Consider the following 19,682-nt stretch of genomic DNA (forward strand, 5'->3'; position numbering starts at 1 on the left):
TAAAAACAACTTATAAATATATTTATTATAAAAATCACTAAAAATGTATAAATTATTTTTTTATTAAACGAAGATAATGTGTTGTAATTTTAAATATTTAATATGAATAGTACAATAATTTAATAAAAAAACTAGGGGACTGGTTTATTTTATTTGTACTTATAAATTTAGATTATTATAAACAAACATGTCATTTAAGTTTTAGAACTTATAAGTTGATTTGACTATCTTATAAGTTAGACTAAACACCCTCCTAATCTTATACTTATTATCTCCAAAGAGCAATAATAGGTTTAGGTTTTGATTTTTGAAACTTATGTAAATTTTCCATTCTAACTATTGCTCGGAGTTTTATCAAATTAAAAAATAAACTATTACTCAGAGTTGACTTTTTTAATTAGATCAGGGAGAAATTTTCTTTCAACTCGATCTTATTCCTAAGACTTTATTCTCCTGCTAAATTTATCGGTCATTTTTTATTTTTTTTAATGGGACAACTCATCTTTCCATTTAGAGTTATAGATTTTTATATCTCACTTGAAATATTTTTTTTTGTTGGTTTATAGAAAGGGGGTTCATGGTGAGAAAATTAAAGAATATACTATTTCAAGTATTATTGCATTTCTTTGTGGTGTTCGTTTTAGAAATCTACATGCAAGTTTGGATCTTGATATGTCTTCTTTGGGGCAACCAAATGTAAGTTTAATGATTTTTTGTTTTCTATGGTGAGCACCTCTAGGAGATATTACTAGTGCAGTCACATAGTCTTTCAAAGACTATAGGAGATAAAGAACTTTGTTTGCTGCCAGTGGTTCCCCTAGGCTTGGATCCTCCCTTGATGCTACACTTATGTTTTTTGGCTCTCCTTCGATGGGTTTTCTTCTTGAAGTTGTTGTCAATGAGAATCATCTTAGTTATTAGATCACATTACGATGAAGATTTTTTATTGAATGAATCTGCTTACCCTTTAGAATAAGAGAAAACTAATATTATTCCTATCAACAAACTTCTCTTTCCAATTTTTTTTTCAATATCTCTCATCTTTGAGCTATTATTGATATACGCTAATAGCCTATTTTACTATAACAAATTTTAAAAAGCTTTAAAAATGATTTCTCACAAAAATGCTTGATAACCACTGGATTTCTCCACCCGGTCTAGAGTCAGACCCATAACCCATAACGACAATCCATCACTTGGAAGCCCTCTGGTCTCTTGAATGAACCAGGACCAGCCCGCTCAGCCTTAAGACTAAGATCCATTCAGACCCCTCAGTCAGACCGGCCCAGCTTAGTGGGTCCTGAGACCGGATCTCCACCTGAATCAGTCCACTTCTCTCCAACCCTGTCATGAGAAGAAAGGACAATAGGCCTGGTCACTTCGCAACCCTATCCACTCGCGCGCCGGAGGGAATTAAATGGCTACCTGACACAGAGAGGGTCGCTACATTATCCGTACGTACGGACCCATATGACAGCAAGTGTGGTCCTGTGGCAGAAAAGTCGTAACACGCCAAAGGAAGGGTGGGATAAAAAAGGGAGACACCCTCCTTACAAACTAAGTTTTGCTTTTAAACTTAGAGAACGTTTTATAAACCCTATCTTCTGGATCTCAGATTATCAATACTCATAAAACATTATTTTACAAATTGAGAACTTCTCCAAATTAAAAGAAAATTATACTATATTTTTTTGTTATATTTTAAGGATATATTTGGTATGGGATTAATAAGATAAGATTAATGAGTAATGGTATATTCTATCATGGAATAATTAATCCCTAACAAAATTATTTTTCATGATTTTTGGTTCATTTTAATTATTAATCCATTAATTTTTGTTATAATAAAATGAAAAATAAAAGAAGTTGAGAGGTTAAAATTTAACTCATTGATATTGTACTAAAGGAGGTACTGCAACAAATATGCACTTATTAAAGGGTGATAAATTAACTTAATGTAAATTTTAATCTAAAATTATTTATAACTAAATTAAATTAACTATTATCTATAATATATAACTCCTTTAATCTTATAGCAGACATGCTCTAAGGAAAAAAAAAGTTTAGATTTAGTTCATTATAAGCATAAAGTACTATTATATAAATAGTTAACGTATAAAATATTTTTTAATTAAAAATTACTATTATATAGTTATAAAAATAATTTTATTATATATGATCTTTAATAAATAGGATCGATCTATATAAATTAGCACAATATTAGAAATTAAAAGTATAATATGGATATCAATCATTTAGTTAATAATAAAATTTATTTATACTATTATTTAAAATAAATATAAAAATAATAATTTTAAAACTAATGCGCTAAAAAAATTGAATACTATATTCAACTTTACACTTATTTTGCTTTTATACTATAATAAAATAAAGTTAGTTAAAGATTTACTTGAAAATTAAATTAGTATCAATGAATAAATAAGAGATTTCGTGATATATAAAATCTCGTAAGGTAAGTGTAGTGTAGATTTATTTTGTGAACGATAATAAAATCAATCAATGAATAAGAGATTTTGTAATAGTAAATGTAGTGTGAATTTATTTTGTAAACAATAATAAAATCAATTAGTATATAATAGTTTCATAATAGCATGTACAATGTGAATTTATTTTATAGACATAATAAAATATTTTGATAGATTCGACTAATTCTTTAAAATGAGTTTTTTATTAATTCAGATATTTTTTATTCGGTTCATCGTTATCTTTAGATTAAAAAAATTAAATTTGAATGTTAAAATATTATGATCTTTAAAGATTATGCCGTGATGCAATTCTATATTAATGATGCCTTCTCGACTTTAAGTGAACATTAGATTACATAAAAAAATAATTAATAAAATTACATTCAAATTTATTTTATTAAATAAAATGATAAAATATATATTTTTTTTCATACATGAATAAATGTTACTTACAATTTTGAAAGTATTTCTCATAATTTTTTTTCATTTATTCCAGCATTTGCAATGTACTATGCTTTTAAATTTCTCTTTTATCAATAAAATTAATAATGGCATAATTAAAGTTAGGACTAATTTTTATATAAAAAGACTTGCATTTGTGTATCAGATAAATTAGCCTTGGTGGACCGAATTTGGGTAAAAATTACCTCTACTTCGATCCCCAAGAGAAAACCAAAATCGCCCACCCTTGCTGACGTCACGCCTAGAATGAGGAAGCAAAATACGTGCGCAAGGTACAGAGGCGCCACTTGATATCCATTGCCAGTCTATCACTCATCAGGAAGCAAAACCTTCATCTCCTCCGCAATCTCTCATTCACGTTCTGTATATTCGAAACCAGAAACACACAAGAGATAAACATGTCGCAGCGTTACTCTCACAACAACAACAATAAGTCACAACAAGAGTCGAGCAGCACCCACGCCAGAAATTTCCCTAAAAACAATAAAAAATTCATTCCCAGAAACCAAAATCCTAACCCTACACTCTCAAATTCTCTTAGACAATCGCTTTCGAAGCAATCCGATTCTGCCGCCGCTGCATCGACTGCTAGCAGCGGCGCAGCGTCATCCAGTAGGGTCCGGATGGGAGATAATAAAGCTTGGGTGTCCAGCAGAACGGCGGCGGGACCTCAGGATGTTGGCAATTTCATTAACTACTTGCCGCAGGATGAGGCGGTGGCGGCTGGGCTTGGCGCCGAGGAAGGAGGATTGGATCCAGTGGAGTCTCAGAGAGTTGTGGATCTTTTGAATAGTGAGTTATCTCGGTTGCTTAAGTTGAGCCCTAGAGAGTTCTGGAGAGAAGGTACTCTTGCACTTGGACTATTACCTTTCGCCTATGTTTGTTTTTAGTTTATTCCTACAGTGTTTTTTTGGGTGTTCGTTGATGGGGGGTTAGATGACTATCTTTTTTTGTTTTTTTCCAAGTTTAATTGTCAGGTTTTGATGGACTTTAATAAGGTTGATGATAGTTCTGCTTGTGATGAAATGCTTAAGGTCGCCTAGTGCAATGCAGCGAGTGTTATTACTAGTGTTTTATATTGGAGTTGGGGATTCAAAATAAGGACAACCTAGGCATTATTTGCCAAGTATAGAAACACCTTGAGATATTCTAATCATAGTCTCATAGTTGCTTAGCGATGTGCATTGATGTTGTTGCTATCTGTTTTAACTAAACTACAAAGATTATTATTTTTGTTACCATCATATGCTTGTTGCCTTTGTTATTGTAGTATTGCTTGTTTTTGGTGGAAACCTTTTTTTTTTCTTATTTTGGAATTATCACTATTTTACATTTGTCCGCATTTTCTTAGTGGCCAGTGACAATTCCTTGCATGAGTTTCTGGATAGCTTCCTGAAATATAGGAGTAGATGGTATGATTTCCCGCATCGTGGAGTTAAGGGCATTGTTGCAGGCATCATTGTTGGAGAACACGATTTAAGTCGCCGTGTTTTCATAGTATTGTATCGCATGTAGGTTCCCATGCTCTATGGTAGGGTTTTATGTCTCATTTCTTTATTTTCATTGTTTTACATGGCTTAATTTTGATGCTGTTTTGTTGCAGATCTTCCAACAGGGATCCAGGTGCTCGGGCTGCTGATACTCTTAGTTCAAGAGAGCATGCAGGTGGGTTGTCTCACTTCATGTACATGGTTTCCTTCTTGCAATTGTAAAGAGGTTCAGCTGACACCAAAATACTCCCCTTGCTCACTATACTATTTCCACCTTGTTGTAAAATAATAATAATAATAATAATAATAATAAATTGAGATACTGTACAGGAGTTGGAATCTGTAATTGTAAAATTGAAAGTTAATGTCGTAGGCCTTCTAGGATTCAACTGGTTTAGGCTGAGACTTTTTTATTAGCTTAGGATTCAACTTATTACTATATCTTTCTTTTTCCATTTTGTTTACTAGTTCTGCATGTAGTCCTTTTGCAGGACAAAAAGTTGCTTGACTTGCCAAAGCTGTTGGATATATGTGCCATTTATGGCCACGAAAATGAAGAATTGACTCAGTTACTGGTATACATGTTGTCCCTACCATCTGATCACTTTAATTATCTGATTCAGTAGATATTTAATTCTGTTCATCATACCATTACTGATTCTTTATCCGGGATATGATCAATATTAATTTTGGATGCTTACAATTTGTTGTCTCCTTTTGCTTGCCTTCACCGAGCCTGGTTTTCTAAACTTTAGCCTTGGACGAAAGATAACTTCAGAATGTACTATTATTTTTCCAATTCTGGTGAACATAATATCATTAGCTTCTTAACTGAGAACTGTTGCTTATAAGAGGTCTAGATGGAGGAAGAGGAAAGCAGCGGCTGAGAATAGAAGTTGAAGAGTCACGAGCAGGGATTCTGAGTAGTTTTTTTTTTGGGGGGGGGGATATTTAGTTGGCTGGTTGTTAGTTTTGGAGGGAAATAAGAGGAAGTAGTTATAGAATCTGTTGGGCAGTTAAAGTGTCACTGATGCAGGTATTGGAGGATGATATTTAATTTAAAGGAAGAGAAATACATGTAAACTCTTCTACAATTCAGTGGCAATGCAATGTCTTTCTATTCTTCTCAAGTTATCTGAGATTCCTTTATTGTCTTACCTTGTTCTACCTCCTCTCAATTCTATTCTCCTCTTACTATATTATAGGGTTCTTGTAACAATTTGGTATCAGACCTGTAAACGTGTGGGCCTTGCTTCCAAATTGAGTTACTGAGGTTGCAAGTAGGTATTAATCATGACAAGCTCTGTGGTGATAAGTCAGGAGGCAGTCAAGATGGCTGAATTAGAAGAACAGTTTTCGGAATTACTAGGGAGACTGACAGAGGCGTGGAGGAGGTGAGATCTGAGATTCAAGAGACTAGGAGGGTGCTTATGGATGAAATGTGGTCCATGATGGCCGGGTTCTTGAAGGAAAGAGTCAAGGTGAAGCTAGTAATGGTGATGATGGTGTTGCAGTAGCTAAGGGTAACAGATCTGATAAGAGGTAAGGAATTTTTACCCTACACCAGTAAATACTGGTTCTTCAATTGATACTGGACGCGCAGAAAATAGAATTGATTACTTGTGATGGGAGGATGCTATATTGGGAAGTGTTTGGAAGGGGATAATCATGTGGAAGATTTGGAGATAATGGATGGGTTTGTGGAAGATTATCAACGAAATTTCGGAGGCTGAGGCTTCAAATGTAAAGAATGATGCCAAAGTTAGGAGAAGCATACCTTCCGTAAGTGTTCATAGGGTGACTGAGGGACGAAATCAGACAAATGATGAGGATGTTTAAGCCTATGTTCTCATAACAAGAAAATACAGATGCATTTCTATTGATGCTCATCAGATTAGCAGTTGACATGTAACAACTAATTTCAAGATTTTGACTTGTTAATAACTCAAATACATGAAGATTCCAGTGATAAAAATGGATTGATTTCCCTCAGCAAACATATATTGCGTCATCATTTGACCAGAAAGAAAAAGTTCAGTTATATAAAAGTGTCTTGCTGTCCTTAGCTGTGATAGCAGAACTTGACTTTTTGCTTCATAATCTGCCTTATCCTGTTGAAATGTCATGAAATTGTTATGGAAGTGTTTGTGCAAATTATTGTTAAAGTGCCTCCTCCACTGGATACTTGTGAAAGTTGAAATTTCAGAAGATGGATGTAGTGGGCATCTCATATTATTGCATGTGCTCGTGTTTATATGAAGATGTTCTTCTAAGCCTTAAATTGAATTTTAAAATATCTCTCTCTCTCCCCTGATTTCTCCCCAGGTTGCAAATGCTTTGCAAGCCCAGACTGGGATCCATGATAATTTAACTGCTGCCATGTCACAGTTTTTGGAGATTGTTAACACAATGTTTCAACGTTGCATCTCATCTTTGGAGGTAACTTTTTGCCACTTATGTTCTACATCATGATCATGCGTAGAGTGGATCTAGCTGTGTGCTGATATTGCTAATGGAATTTACACATTGCATCAAGAAGATTTTCTAGATGTATACTTTGAGCATATCCTGTATGTATTAATCAATTATGTGAGCCTCCAATTGACTTTAGTGTGCTTCTAGCTTTTGTGTAAACTGAAACAAGTTTATATAATTTTTAAACTGTTAACTTTGCTTTTCTGTGAAACACCTCATCAAATTGTTTTTGCTGTTTTGCTAGATTTTTAATATTTGAATACTAGATAACAGATTCTTCACTGTAACAGGCATGCAATAGTCTCTGCGTGCAGTTTACCTACTGAATCAACCCTTTTTTCAGTGTATTTGGTATTTCAATTAGCCTTTTGCTCATGCTGCATTCATAGTGATGACCTTTTCGTTTTTAATGATAGCCTCCTATGCTATGAGTTATAACTTGTATCACTTTTTTCTCTTTATTCACTTAAAGCAAAGCTGGTTGTAGCTTTTATTTGTGGGGAAGAGGAGTGAGTTTGGAAACTGAAAGCTTTAAACTTATGTTCATGAGTATTATGTTGATGGAAAATTTCGTTGGTTTGTGGAATAAAATAACATTGGAATTAAAGCCATAGGTATGCATACATTTTTATGCAAGTCATGATAAACGTTTCCATGTGACATCATAAATAGGCTTTATTTTCCTCTGCAAGCCATGAAGACCGTGGATCTAGTTCTCTTCATTATGATTTCCTAGAGGTAAACTTTCTTTCTTGTTTGGTAAATTTATGACACTTTCTTTCACCCTGTTCAATTATTTCTCTATCTCTCTCTCTCTCTCTCTCTCTCTCTCTCTCTCTCTCTTATTCTTGATGAATAAATTAATGAAAAATTTGGTGCTGAATGTAATATACACTTTATACATACACACACACAGAAACAAACATGGTAAGCAGAAGTGCTTTATTCTGCTTCATCTTGAAAGATTTACCACAAAATAAGTTGCTGCTAACTTCTAGAGCATAGTTGTGGATGCAAAATGGATTCAAATATATTTATATTAATTTGTGTTGTTTACTAAGATCCATTATTGTGATTCAAGACTTTCTGTTCTATTTGTAGGTGATGGATTTCATAAATGATGCAGTTGTTTCCATGGATGCTTTTATTAATGCGTACAAACCAGCAGCTGCGTTCTTTTCATGCCCTGTAGAAACAAGGTAGCTGTTATGTCTGGAATTCTTTAATTTATATAACTGGAAAAGCCAGAAATTGTTTATGACGATCAGAAAATATGCTTGTATGTCATGCGGAATTATTAGTGTTTCCTTCTTCTGGGTGCTTGCAATTTGCTAATTATATGGCTATACTGAGTCAAATATAAGTCAACTTGATCATTGCATTTGAATTGGAGCTATATTTCAGCAAATTCTTGGAAAACTTGGCTTCGTCTCATAATTTGGTCATCTTTGCAGTTATGGAATTGAAGAATTGTTGGTCATGCTTGCAAGATTGCATGATACTTTGCTTCCATCTTTACAGCGTGGGTTCCGAATTATGTTGACAGGAGGAGATGAAGAATCGATATCAAATATTTCTGTTAGTTTGAAGATGTTATCCATGAGAATTTTCAAACTGGGCTGGAAATTATTGGATATTTGCTATTTAAGTAATGAAGTATTCACAGATTGCCTTCCCCTTCCAGCCATAACAAAGATTTTTCCAGCAAAAGTGGAGGACCCTGTCATTAGAGCAGATATATTGATTCAAACCTTTAGGGAGATCAGTGGAGTTCTGCTGTACACCCAGGACAACCAGCACAGAAATACATTTCTTCAGAATCTTGATAAGAATTACCATCTAATGAGTAAACTGCAGAGCTTACAGGATGCTGGTGAGTGGCCTGTTAACAAAGTCTTGTTTTCATACAATCAGTTAGATGCATATTGCAATCCATGCTGATATCGTCGTGATGTCGGTGTTACTGTGGCTGTTTAATATAATTTTGGAGAAAAATAAATAATTAAATATCTTTCATGAGTTCAAATATGTTCAATTTTCCAGGAATGACATTGTCAATGTCTTAGGAATTAGGGCCAGTGTAAATGAGAGAGTTTAGCTGTACTTCATTTGTAATTACCCAAAATTTATTACTACTAGTGGCTTTACTTTGCACTGTCATAATGACGGTTCAGGGATGACATTGTCAATGTCTTGGAAATTAGGGCTAGTGTAATTGAGAGTGTTTAGTTGTATTTCATTTGTAATTACCCAAAATTTATTAATACTAATGGCTCTACTTTGCACTGTCTCATAGTGTTGGTTCTTGCTTGAGATGACATTGCCACATAGTTGAAGAAAATGTTTAAATGCTTGATTTGGTAATTGAGGTGCAAATGTTATGCAGCAGCTCAGTGAACTAAAAAGTATAAATAAATGCATAATTGGCCGCCGCATCAAACTAGGTAACTTGTGTTCTCGAGAAAGATATTGTCACTTCTCTTGGCACAATGGCTTTTTGCCAAGCATGCATGGGTCAATTGTTGTCTTTTTATCTGTGGCCTGACAGGCTGACACAGAAAATTGTTATGTGCACAGCCTGGCAGAGTTATCTTCCAGATGGAAAAATCTGGACTGATGGGTTGTTCTGATAATGCAGGGCTTGAATTTTTGACAACTGCCTAATTAGCTTTGTAATTTACCTTCTCATTCATGTATCCACATAGCTGCCATTAGAATGATGCTAGGTTTGGTCTACATTGATTTTATTCTCCTAAGTATGAGTTTCCTTTCAGGCTACTTGAGTAAGTACAGTTGTGGAAATTTGAGCTTTGAAGCTATCTATGCTTATTGTTTAACTTGTTCCTCCCAGGATGGATATTCATAGATGATGAACAACTACAGTATTTATCTGGGATAATGATGTGTTCTCTGAAGGGCACTGTTAAGGAGCAACCAGTTATGCCAATCCCTGTTTCAAACAACAAAGTTGAAATGGATGAAGATGCAGCCATCAAAGAGTCCAAAATTAGTCAAATAAAGGACTTATTTCCTGATTATGGTAAGGGGTTCTTAGCTGCCTGTCTTGAAGTTTATAACCAGGATCCAGAAGAGGTGATTCAGAGAATACTCGAGGGGACTCTTCATGAAGATCTCAAGTGTTTGGATACATCACTGCAGATCATGCCAACAGCCAAGTCTGCTTTGACAAAGGATAAAGGAAAGGGGAAGTTAGTTGAATCTACACCATTCCCTTCGACGACACCAACTCATTCTACCAATACAGGGGTAGCAGGAGAACGACAATTTGACAGTCCATCTGTTTCGTCCTCATCTACAGTTGGGAGGTTTGTTAGAAAATCTCATGATGTGCAAGAACATTATACTCTTAATACCAGAGATGACAAGGATGCAGCTAGGACTATGGCTCTGATTTCACAGTACGAGTACGAAGATGAATATGATGATTCCTTTGATGATCTAGGTTTGAGTGTTGCAGATTCAGGGTTGGAGGAGAACGAAATATTTAGGAGCGAAGTTGGCTCTAGCTTGGGAAAACCTTCAGGGACTGAAAGTGTAGGCTCTGTTCAAACTGCTTCTAGTACGAAGTGGGGATCCAGGAAAAAGCCGCAATACTTTGTCAAGGATGGAAAGAACTATAGCTACAAGGTCGCTGGGTCAGTTGCGGTCGCAAATTCCGATGAAGCTTCGCTAGTTAATCAAGCACAGGGAGATCTAATTTATGGTCTTGGACGTGGTGGTAACCTTCCCATAGGTGCAGTTAAGAAGCTGATGGAGTATCAGGAGCAAGAACAGCAGAGAGAATCTGATGAACCAGAAACGGAAGGGAGAGGAAACACGAGGAATCCCAGGGGTAGAGGCAGAAGGGGAGGGGGAGGAAGGCCGAGGGAGTCTCATGAAGAGCAGGATAACCAATCTGATGGTTCTGAGATGCAAGGGAGAGGAAATGCAGGAAATCCGAGGGGCAGGGGAAGGAGGGGAAGAGGAAACAACAATTACAGGAAGGATAGAGCTATGCATAAGCACTTTTCAGGATTGTCTGGTTTTTAGGGAACTTGCAAAATTTTCAGGAAGATAATCTATGAAGAAAACTTTCTACGCTTGCCAAAGATTATTATATGTTGAGATATAAATACAAGTGTATAGTTGGATCCTTTCCAATTAGTCAAATCTGAACAGCCATTTCTGGAGGGTTGTTCTTACTGGTCCTCCAAAAGTTCCAGAAAGTCTCTACTAGGAACTGGGAAGTGAAAGATTTGATGTTGCTATTTACTCCGCCCTTTTTGTTTCCACCTTCCCGGGCTGGAAATACAATATATATGATTTTGAAGATTTGAATTAATTTAGCATAAATATTTATTAAATTATGAATTTCAAATTGCAACATCTTAGATTCTTAGTAATGTTATTTTATAAATTATTTAAAATTTATATTTAAGTATGATACTGTCCATGTCATGAAAAATTTAGTATCTTTTCGTTTGCAGAAAATAATTTAAATTAATTTTACTAAAATTATGCATGATTTTTTTTTAAATGAAAATTTTGAGTTAAATAAATAAATAAATTGAATTATAATGAATTGGATAAAATATTTTTTTATTAAATTTAAATCTCATATTTCAAATTTTCTTATCTGAATATAAGGTATATTTGTTTTTAAGTTTAGTTAATGACAGCTGCTTTTTTCTTTGGTTAATGATAACTTTACTTTAAATTATATTAAAAAAATTAAATGTCCAAATAAAGTTAACTAAATTAAGTAAAATTAAGCTTAAATTTTCGATTATGATAAATAATTATTTTAATTGGATATTTTTAATAATAATTTATAGATAAATTAAAAAAAAAAATTTATATTTTAATTTTTCAGTGGTAAATTTTACCTTTTAATTGTATAGAAAAATAAATTATTTATTAAGAGAAATAGGAAAATATTCTATGGTTTTACTTCAATCCTGTCATCAAAAAAGAAAGTTTCTAGAAAGCAAGAATAGAGTAAAAGTTAAAGCCAAATCTCTTTAAGCGTTGTATGTTGGCGCTTCATTATCATTAATTTAATTATTCAACTTGACCATAATAATATAATTAGTTAGTTAGATAATGATATGAATGCCAATTTGACAAGTAAATTTATATATATTATATTTTATTTTATTTGAATAATTTGAGAGACACTTAAATATTTAATTATTAATAACTCAAGAGTCAAGACTATCTATTAATACTATGTGTGCCATTGATGAAAAGTCACAAGACTATTATTATTATCATTATAATTTAAGATGAAAATGGATCATTTAATTTAAATTTGCTGCACAAATAAGTAATTCCATATTCATCTTAGTAATAAATTTTAGGATAATGTATAAAAAGATACCGTCTGATTTTATTACTTTTTTTTATTTTAAAATTTATAATTTAATTTATATTAAAATAATATTTATAATATCATATTATTAATAAATACTGATAATTTTTAAATATCATAAAAAAACTATTAATATAAAAGTTATATTATAAAATATTAATTTAATATAAAAATCAAAAAAAAAATTCTTACACACTTTTTTATTTTATTTTTTAATTAATAATTATATTTTATTTATTTCGTCAATATTTCTTGATAATATTAAAAAAATTATTACTATTTACTATTCACATATTATTTTAATATAAATTAAACTATTGTGAATATTATTTTAATATAAATTAAACTATAAATTTTAAAATGAAAATGAGTAAAACTCTTTTTTAATTTTAAGATAACTATATAAAATGACTTATATTGAAAATGTATCATTTATATTATCAATACTTATATTAAAAAAAAAATAAAACAAAAGAGAGGTGAGAGTAGGGAAAAAAAGATCTGATTTTTGTCAATATGACTTTTGTTTAGTTACAAATAAAATGATAGAATTTTGGCCAAAATTGATTGAAGAAAGTTTATTGTTATTTCCTTTTTTTGGGGGGTTTATTTTGAATGGGATGCTCAATAACTATGTTTTATGCGGCTATTCATTTTCTTCCCTAATCTGATAATCTCTTTCTCCTCTTAACTTTCAGTTTAAGAAGGATAATTTATGTATCTTAATCTTTATCAAAATTCACAACTTAGTCCTTTTTAGAGAATAATTTTATCCTTTTTTTGAATCAAAGAGAATAATTTAATCCTTGAATTTTTGTTTCCTTCGTTAATAAAATATTTCTCCTATTAAATTTATCATTAGTCATCCCTTAACTCAAATTAAAAGAATTAAATTATTATAGATATTAAAATTACAAAAACTATATTATTATAAATTATTAAAATTGAAAGAATTAATTTATTATAAAAAAATAAAATTTAAAAAACCAAATTATTATAATCTAATTATGAATTTTAATAAAAAAAAAACTATGTTATTCATAAAATGAAATTATAAGAACTAAATTATTTCTCAAAAATTATATTATAAATTATTAATTTAGTACAATCAGTTTATCCTAATCTTCTACATAATTTAATTTAATTTAATACTTGTGAAATCTACTAATAATTTAATATAAAGTCCATTAACTATGCTGTAGAGTTTAGAAACTTCTTATTTTATATTAAATATTCTAATTACATTTTAATCATTGACTATAAAATTATAACTTAAAAGAGTAAAAATATTAAAAGAATGACAACTTAATTTTAATTAAATTTAAAAAAAATCATCTAATTAATCAAATAATGAGCTTAAGCTTTCTGCATAATTCCTAGAAAGGTCCACACAAAACAAAATTGAAATTAACATAAATCAAAATCCTCTAGATTGTTACTGCATATGTTTATTAAGTAGCCTTGGGCTATGAACAGATAGAATTGGGCACCTCATGCCTAATCGTCACGAATATTAGCAGCAAAATACCCAGCTTTGCGAGCCTGCAAAGTTAGAAAAACATTTATGTCAAAGAGGAAAGACCAAAAATCTCACATAAAATTTGAAGATTTATTTTTTCAAATTAGGGAAACTAACAATTTAATTCCTCAAGTTTAGTAAAACTTAATAGTTAATCCACTGATTTAAAAAACTCATTAAAACATTCCTAAGTATTAAAAACTCTACTAATCAATAAATTGTTAATTTTAGACATTAAATATTCTACTATTTAGTCCAAGTGTAAATAAAGTTCATTAGTTGTTCTTTGATTTTATAAAAATTAAACGAATTAAACTCTCCAACTGATTAGTGGCTAAAATTAATGGATGGACTAATTAATAAATTTTCTAATACCTCATATATTTTAATGTGTTTTTCAAAACCACGGAACTAACTAGTGAGATTTCCTATACCACAAAGACTAAATTGTAATTCTCCCATATAATTAAAAGGACATGAAAAGCAATTCATCAACTTTTTGTTTATAAGAAGAAGGAACCAACATTAGACGACATCCTCTCCTTGTTCAGAAACCGGGTCCTGGCTTTGTTGAGCGCTGAATTTGGGGACTTGTACATCCTCTGCATCAAACACAATCATTTTAAACATATACCAGTAAATAAAAACAACAAAAGAATGATCATAGGTAGACAACCCAGAGAAAAGTATATGTTTATCAAATTTAAATGGAAGCCAAACATGCAAGTTCTTTTGATTTTCATCCACTGTCTTTCTCTGTGAAATCTGGTGCTGCAGTGCAGACCCAAAAGCACCAAAACGATAAATTATAAATTACAAAAGTTGAAGTTAGATATGCAGATATTTGCCCAAGTATCATCATAGTTCCTGCCTACGTATATCGCTGATATCAACAGTTACAAAAAACTTCCACAAACTTCCATAAGAAGTAGCCGATGGACGCTTACTCTTAAAAACAAAATATGAAAGTTTTACAAAATGTTTCAAGCGCAGTAACAAAAGGGTTCAGGAGGATGGAACAGTGCAAGCATAAAAAAATTTGGAAATCAGCACGCTGCATTGCATACTTGGAATAATAGGAACTCACCTTTTCAGTACTAGACATCTTGCGCTCAACAACTTTAACAGATTTCTTCTTTGGCATGAAGTCAAATATACTGTGGAGGAGGTCATTATCCTGTTTCAACAAAATCATGTACCAGAAAGTGAAAAATCAACAAAAAGAAAGTCAAATATTTGTAGAGAAGATGAAGATGATAGGCTGAGGGGTGAAAAAAAAACCTGCATGTGCTTTAAGAACCCACTGCCAAGAAAGTGCTTTAAAAAGTTCAACTGTCAAAAATATCAAATCAGTCTTTAATACTATTCACCCACACACCAAAACCAATGATACACCAAAGTAATTAGAAAGGAGGGAAAAATTAATTAAAAAACCTGTATTAGTTGAGACCATGTAGTTGTCTGTAGTGAATCTCCTCCAATCTTCATTGAGGTTTCAGGGCAATTACCACTCTAACAAAATCAGAAGTTATGTTATTGCAAAAGCCCCAAAAAAGAATTATCTTAAAAATGAGGGGAAAAATAAATTAATAGCTTAATACCTCAAGAAACTCCAAGATATTCTTAAATAACTTATGCTGGCTATTAAGATCTTTCTTCGTGGATCCTTTTCCACCTGCCTCTGCAGAAAGGTTTCTTATTTGATTCAGGATTTTAGCTTTCAGTTCTTCCCCTTCTTGAACCGTGCTATCAGTATAACCTTTAGCTTTAGCAGCAATCTTTTCTAAACATCCCATCTCAAAAATTACAGCCAGTGCTTCACCAGCTGCAATTCGTGTCAATCGTTCGTACTTATCCAGTAGACCAGAAAGATAAGAAATGGACCTGCATCAAATGACAAAAACAAAATTACACTAAAATGTGTCTCTTTCTCAAGTTGCAAAGCACAATGATTTCAGCCTTCTGGTCCAAGAACTCTCATGGCACACAAGAAGCCAAACTGCATCAGAACTACAAAACTTCCACAGGTTTGACAAAAACCATAGGCCCAAAAAAACTGACTAGGAAGGTTGGCAGTGGATGAGTCTGTGTGAATGGAACTTAGTCTAATGAATTTCTAGGGCCAAAAGGTGAGTCAAGTTTAAGGCACAGAGAGAGTATAATGGAGGAATTTTTTCAAATCAAGAATTTACTTACTCTTGCCAATTTTTAGGATCAAGTGTCCATCCATCCACGGTTGTTAGAAGAAAGGCCCACGCAGACAAAACTGCTGCTATTACAGGAGCAGAAGGTTCGACAGCAACTACCTGAATGAATAATACTGATTAATTTGTAAAGCATGACTAACAAACTTGCATCTCTCTGTATTAATTACAGGACTTACAGTTTTGTATGCATAGGATTAATATATAGACACATTCCATAGATGTCAGTGGCTAAAATGATAGAAGATATACATGCACCCCCAAGTGTAAGTGAGAACGAAAATGACCATGAATTAATATATGCTAACAGATGATAAAATAGGAAAGAGGTGCATACTTTGGAGCCCAGTTTAGGATGGACCAGTTTCCACATGATTTGCAATGAGCGCTCAGTATCTGCTGGCTCATTTCCTCCAACAAAAGTGACAACAGCCAAACACTCCAGTAGCTGTAGTCATTATAGAAAAAACAGAAAACTCAGCATATCAATAATTCCACAAATTGGAGAATAATTAACTCTTCATTAGGAAAATCTTTGCATATTATGTGTACCGATACTGTCTTCTTGGATTCAGACCCGGAATTAAGAGCTTGGAGAATCGGGGTGACTGACTTTTGTAATATTTCACATGCTTTATCACCAGAGCCAACTGTCAAAGCCAACAATCCTACAAAAAGGGCAAAACATATTGCTAATTCATTTCAACGGAGTAAAAAGTGCAAGAGTAAACAAGACGGGTTGAAGACTAACCAACGGCATGAGATGCCAGAGCTATTTCTTCGCTTGACCCTTTTTTTATGCAATTAAGACATTGATGCAGTAAAGTTGCAAATCTGCAGGAACATACGATGAGACATGAGAACCATTCAACAGAAAAACAATGATGAATGATGCATATAAATTATTTCATAAAACAAAAATAAACGAGAAAGTAAGGAGAACTGCATGAATGCAATTGATAAAGAAAGAAAGCAAGAAATAAAGAAGTTCACGAATGACTTGTACATAGTAATTTTAACAACCAAACAACAACGAACACATCTGAGTACAGCAAAAGTTTCTCGCCACTTGAATTAGTCCTAAGTTTCTAACATCTATAAAAACACCAAAAACTTGTAAGAATTCTTACCTCTTCTCCACAAATTCATGCTCCATATTTCTATTGAATGCATCAATAATATTTGCCAAAGCTTTCTCTCTTGTCGAACCCCTTTACCCACAAAATCAAACAGCATTAAATTAGCTTAATTCAGTAACAAAGTTCCAAATTACCAACAGAATTCAGAAAACAATGATTAGGAAAGAAAAAAATAAATAGCGAACCTCTTCTCGTATAAATCATCTAAAGCTTGTTCCAAAACACACTTTTTGTCGAGCTGAACTTCCTGGGTTTCCAACATGGACATGCTATCCGATATAATAGTCGCTGAGGAATTCACACTACTATTTTCATCGTCATCAGAATCTAACATGACAATATTTTTACGCTGACCATTACCTGCCAAATTTAACATAAACGCCATTTTCAAAACTCAAAACATCCTCTAATTTTCATCTGCACATGCAAAACTCGAGCAAAAAGCTTTCAAGCTAATTTCGAACTTCAAAGTTATAGAATTAAAATATAATTTCCTCATAATTGCCTTTTGCTATCAGAAAAAAAAAAAAAAAAAAAAAAACACATATTCGATGAAACCCTACCTAATTTTAACAAATACAAGTAATTGAATTCGAATTGCATTAACAAAAAAAAAGGACTTACGCCTTCCCATGGCTAGAGACTTCTGTGGCTGTTACGTAATTTGTTTGTCAAAATACGAACCAGGGTCTACTACGAATCTGAAAAGTAAAGGATTCATCAGAAAATGAAAGAGGAAGGAAATAAAATTGGAGAAAATTTAAAGAAGAAGAAAAAGATGACGAGATAGTTGAGCCGAATGAGGAGATAGCCATTAAAATTCCTGAGGTTAACAACAGAGAAAGCTTCGCAAGAGAAACTGGCATTAACAGAACCAACAAACAAAATAAGGAGAGGCTTTCAAAATTTCAATTTATGCTTCAGGTGAAACGGCCATGGACAGAAGAGTTTCCTCAGACAGAGGGGCATTGAATATTCGGTGTGTGTGTAGCCGAGAACAGAGGAGTCCTCGTGAGTCTCACTACGTGGCACGATCAAAACCGTTTAATTACTTCCTTTGGACCCACGTGAGTATTCATCATGCATTCTTCATCAAGAATAAACACAAGGATAATTTTAAAAATATGAGAATTACCGTACAGGGAGAGCGTGTGGAGGCAATCTCAAAAGAAATTTGTGAATACAATATCTAAGGGAGAAATTATAATTAATAGATATATGGATATTTATAGAGGGTCTGACTCCTAATTCCTAAACCTAGTAGGAATGTAATTTTATTAATTAATAGATATATGAATATTTATATGAAAAAAATTGTTTAAATCTACCGTAGAGAAATTTTTTGGAGGAATATATATCCATAAATTATATATAAAAAAATAAATATTTTAAAAATAATTTTTCTATATACTTATAGATTTACCTGTATCTGAATAAATCTGAAAAATTTTATATTTTATTTTTTTAATTTTCAATTTTCAATTTAAAAAAAAATTGATGATTTTTCTATAAAAAATTTATTTTTCATTCTTTGAATTTTAAACCCATCATATTTATTCCTAAACTTTATGAATAGTATAAAAATTAAGTCATGAGATATTAAAGAAGAAAGATTTACCCTTTTTTTTTTTATGTCAGTTTATTTAATGAGTTTCACTCATTTAGAGAAAAGGTTATGCTTATAACTAACTAGAATTTTCAACCTGTTGCGCGGAAATTATTAAATTTTTTAACGTTTTTTATTTTTTATTTTAAAAAAAAAATATAGATAATATTTTATGTATTTTTATATATATATTATTTTAGTTAATAAAATAATTTTAAATATAATTTTTTAATTATTGTCTTAAAATTATTTTCTTTATATTTATTTCAAATAATAATACAAATAAATTTCATTATTAATCAAATCACCACTATTCATATTATATTTTTAATTTCTAACATTTCTTTCTTAAAAATGATATGTAACATAATTATTTTTATAATTATATAATAATAATTTTTAATTAAAAAATAATTTATATATGAGCTATTCATATAATTATTAAATATTCTTTAAATTTTAACATAGATTTATTTTACTTTTACTATATTGAAATTTTTAAATATTTTATTTTTCTTATAAATAAATTAACTTCTATATTTATAAAATAAAAATATAGTACTTCAAAATTAAATTAGAATATATATATATATTAAAATTTATCTATTATATATATAATAGATAAATGTAATTTAATATTTATTAAAAATTTAAAAGATAAATTAAATAAATTTAAATTGTGAAAATAATTACTTACTAATAATAATACAAAATACATAGGTAAATTAATAAAAATATTAAAAATATTAAAATAATTCAAAAATCAATAAAAAAATAAAAACTATTTTCATGTTCTCTTTATCTCTCCAAAAGTCTTAAAATTATTTCCTTAACATTTATTTTGAATAATAGTATAAATAAATTTTATTATTAATCAACTTACTACAATCCATATATACTTTTAATTTCTAACATTATACTAATACATAA

At 31.4% G+C, this 19,682-nt stretch overlaps 2 protein-coding genes across 4 annotated transcripts; one reads left to right on the forward strand and one right to left on the reverse strand.

The window, feature by feature from the left end:
* The first annotated feature begins 3,122 nt into the window (after window positions 1-3,122).
* On the forward strand, window positions 3,123-11,299 carry LOC122723720 (activating signal cointegrator 1 complex subunit 2). Of its 3 annotated transcripts, XM_043956857.1 has the most exons (9): window positions 3,124-3,791; window positions 4,300-4,459; window positions 4,552-4,613; window positions 4,919-5,013; window positions 6,764-6,877; window positions 7,586-7,651; window positions 8,015-8,112; window positions 8,368-8,786; window positions 9,765-11,299. In XM_043956857.1, the coding sequence occupies exons 1-9, from the start codon at window positions 3,347-3,349 to the stop codon at window positions 10,961-10,963; spliced, it is 2,658 nt and encodes an 885-aa protein (XP_043812792.1). In that variant the 5' UTR covers window positions 3,124-3,346; the 3' UTR covers window positions 10,964-11,299. The 3 variants fall into 3 exon arrangements, with proteins under 3 accessions (XP_043812793.1, XP_043812792.1, XP_043812794.1); XM_043956858.1 differs by lacking the exon at window positions 4,300-4,459 and having other exon boundaries at window positions 3,123-3,791; window positions 4,930-5,013; XM_043956859.1 differs by lacking the exon at window positions 3,124-3,791 and having other exon boundaries at window positions 4,412-4,459; window positions 4,930-5,013.
* Window positions 11,300-13,593: 2,294 nt separating this feature from the next.
* LOC110614422 (interferon-related developmental regulator 1) lies at window positions 13,594-18,085 on the reverse strand. Its single transcript, XM_021755950.2, has 13 exons — window positions 17,771-18,085; window positions 17,332-17,506; window positions 17,138-17,218; window positions 16,759-16,841; window positions 16,560-16,675; window positions 16,345-16,455; window positions 16,000-16,109; window positions 15,405-15,687; window positions 15,238-15,315; window positions 15,085-15,135; window positions 14,891-14,980; window positions 14,328-14,405; window positions 13,594-13,826 (listed from the first exon to the last, which is right to left on the reverse strand). The coding sequence occupies exons 1-13, from the start codon at window positions 17,778-17,780 to the stop codon at window positions 13,782-13,784; spliced, it is 1,311 nt and encodes a 436-aa protein (XP_021611642.1). The 5' UTR covers window positions 17,781-18,085; the 3' UTR covers window positions 13,594-13,781.
* Window positions 18,086-19,682: the final 1,597 nt, after the last annotated feature.

This window comes from Manihot esculenta, chromosome 5 (assembly GCF_001659605.2).
Source record: "Manihot esculenta cultivar AM560-2 chromosome 5, M.esculenta_v8, whole genome shotgun sequence".
NCBI classification, from domain to species: Eukaryota; Viridiplantae; Streptophyta; class Magnoliopsida; order Malpighiales; family Euphorbiaceae; genus Manihot; species Manihot esculenta.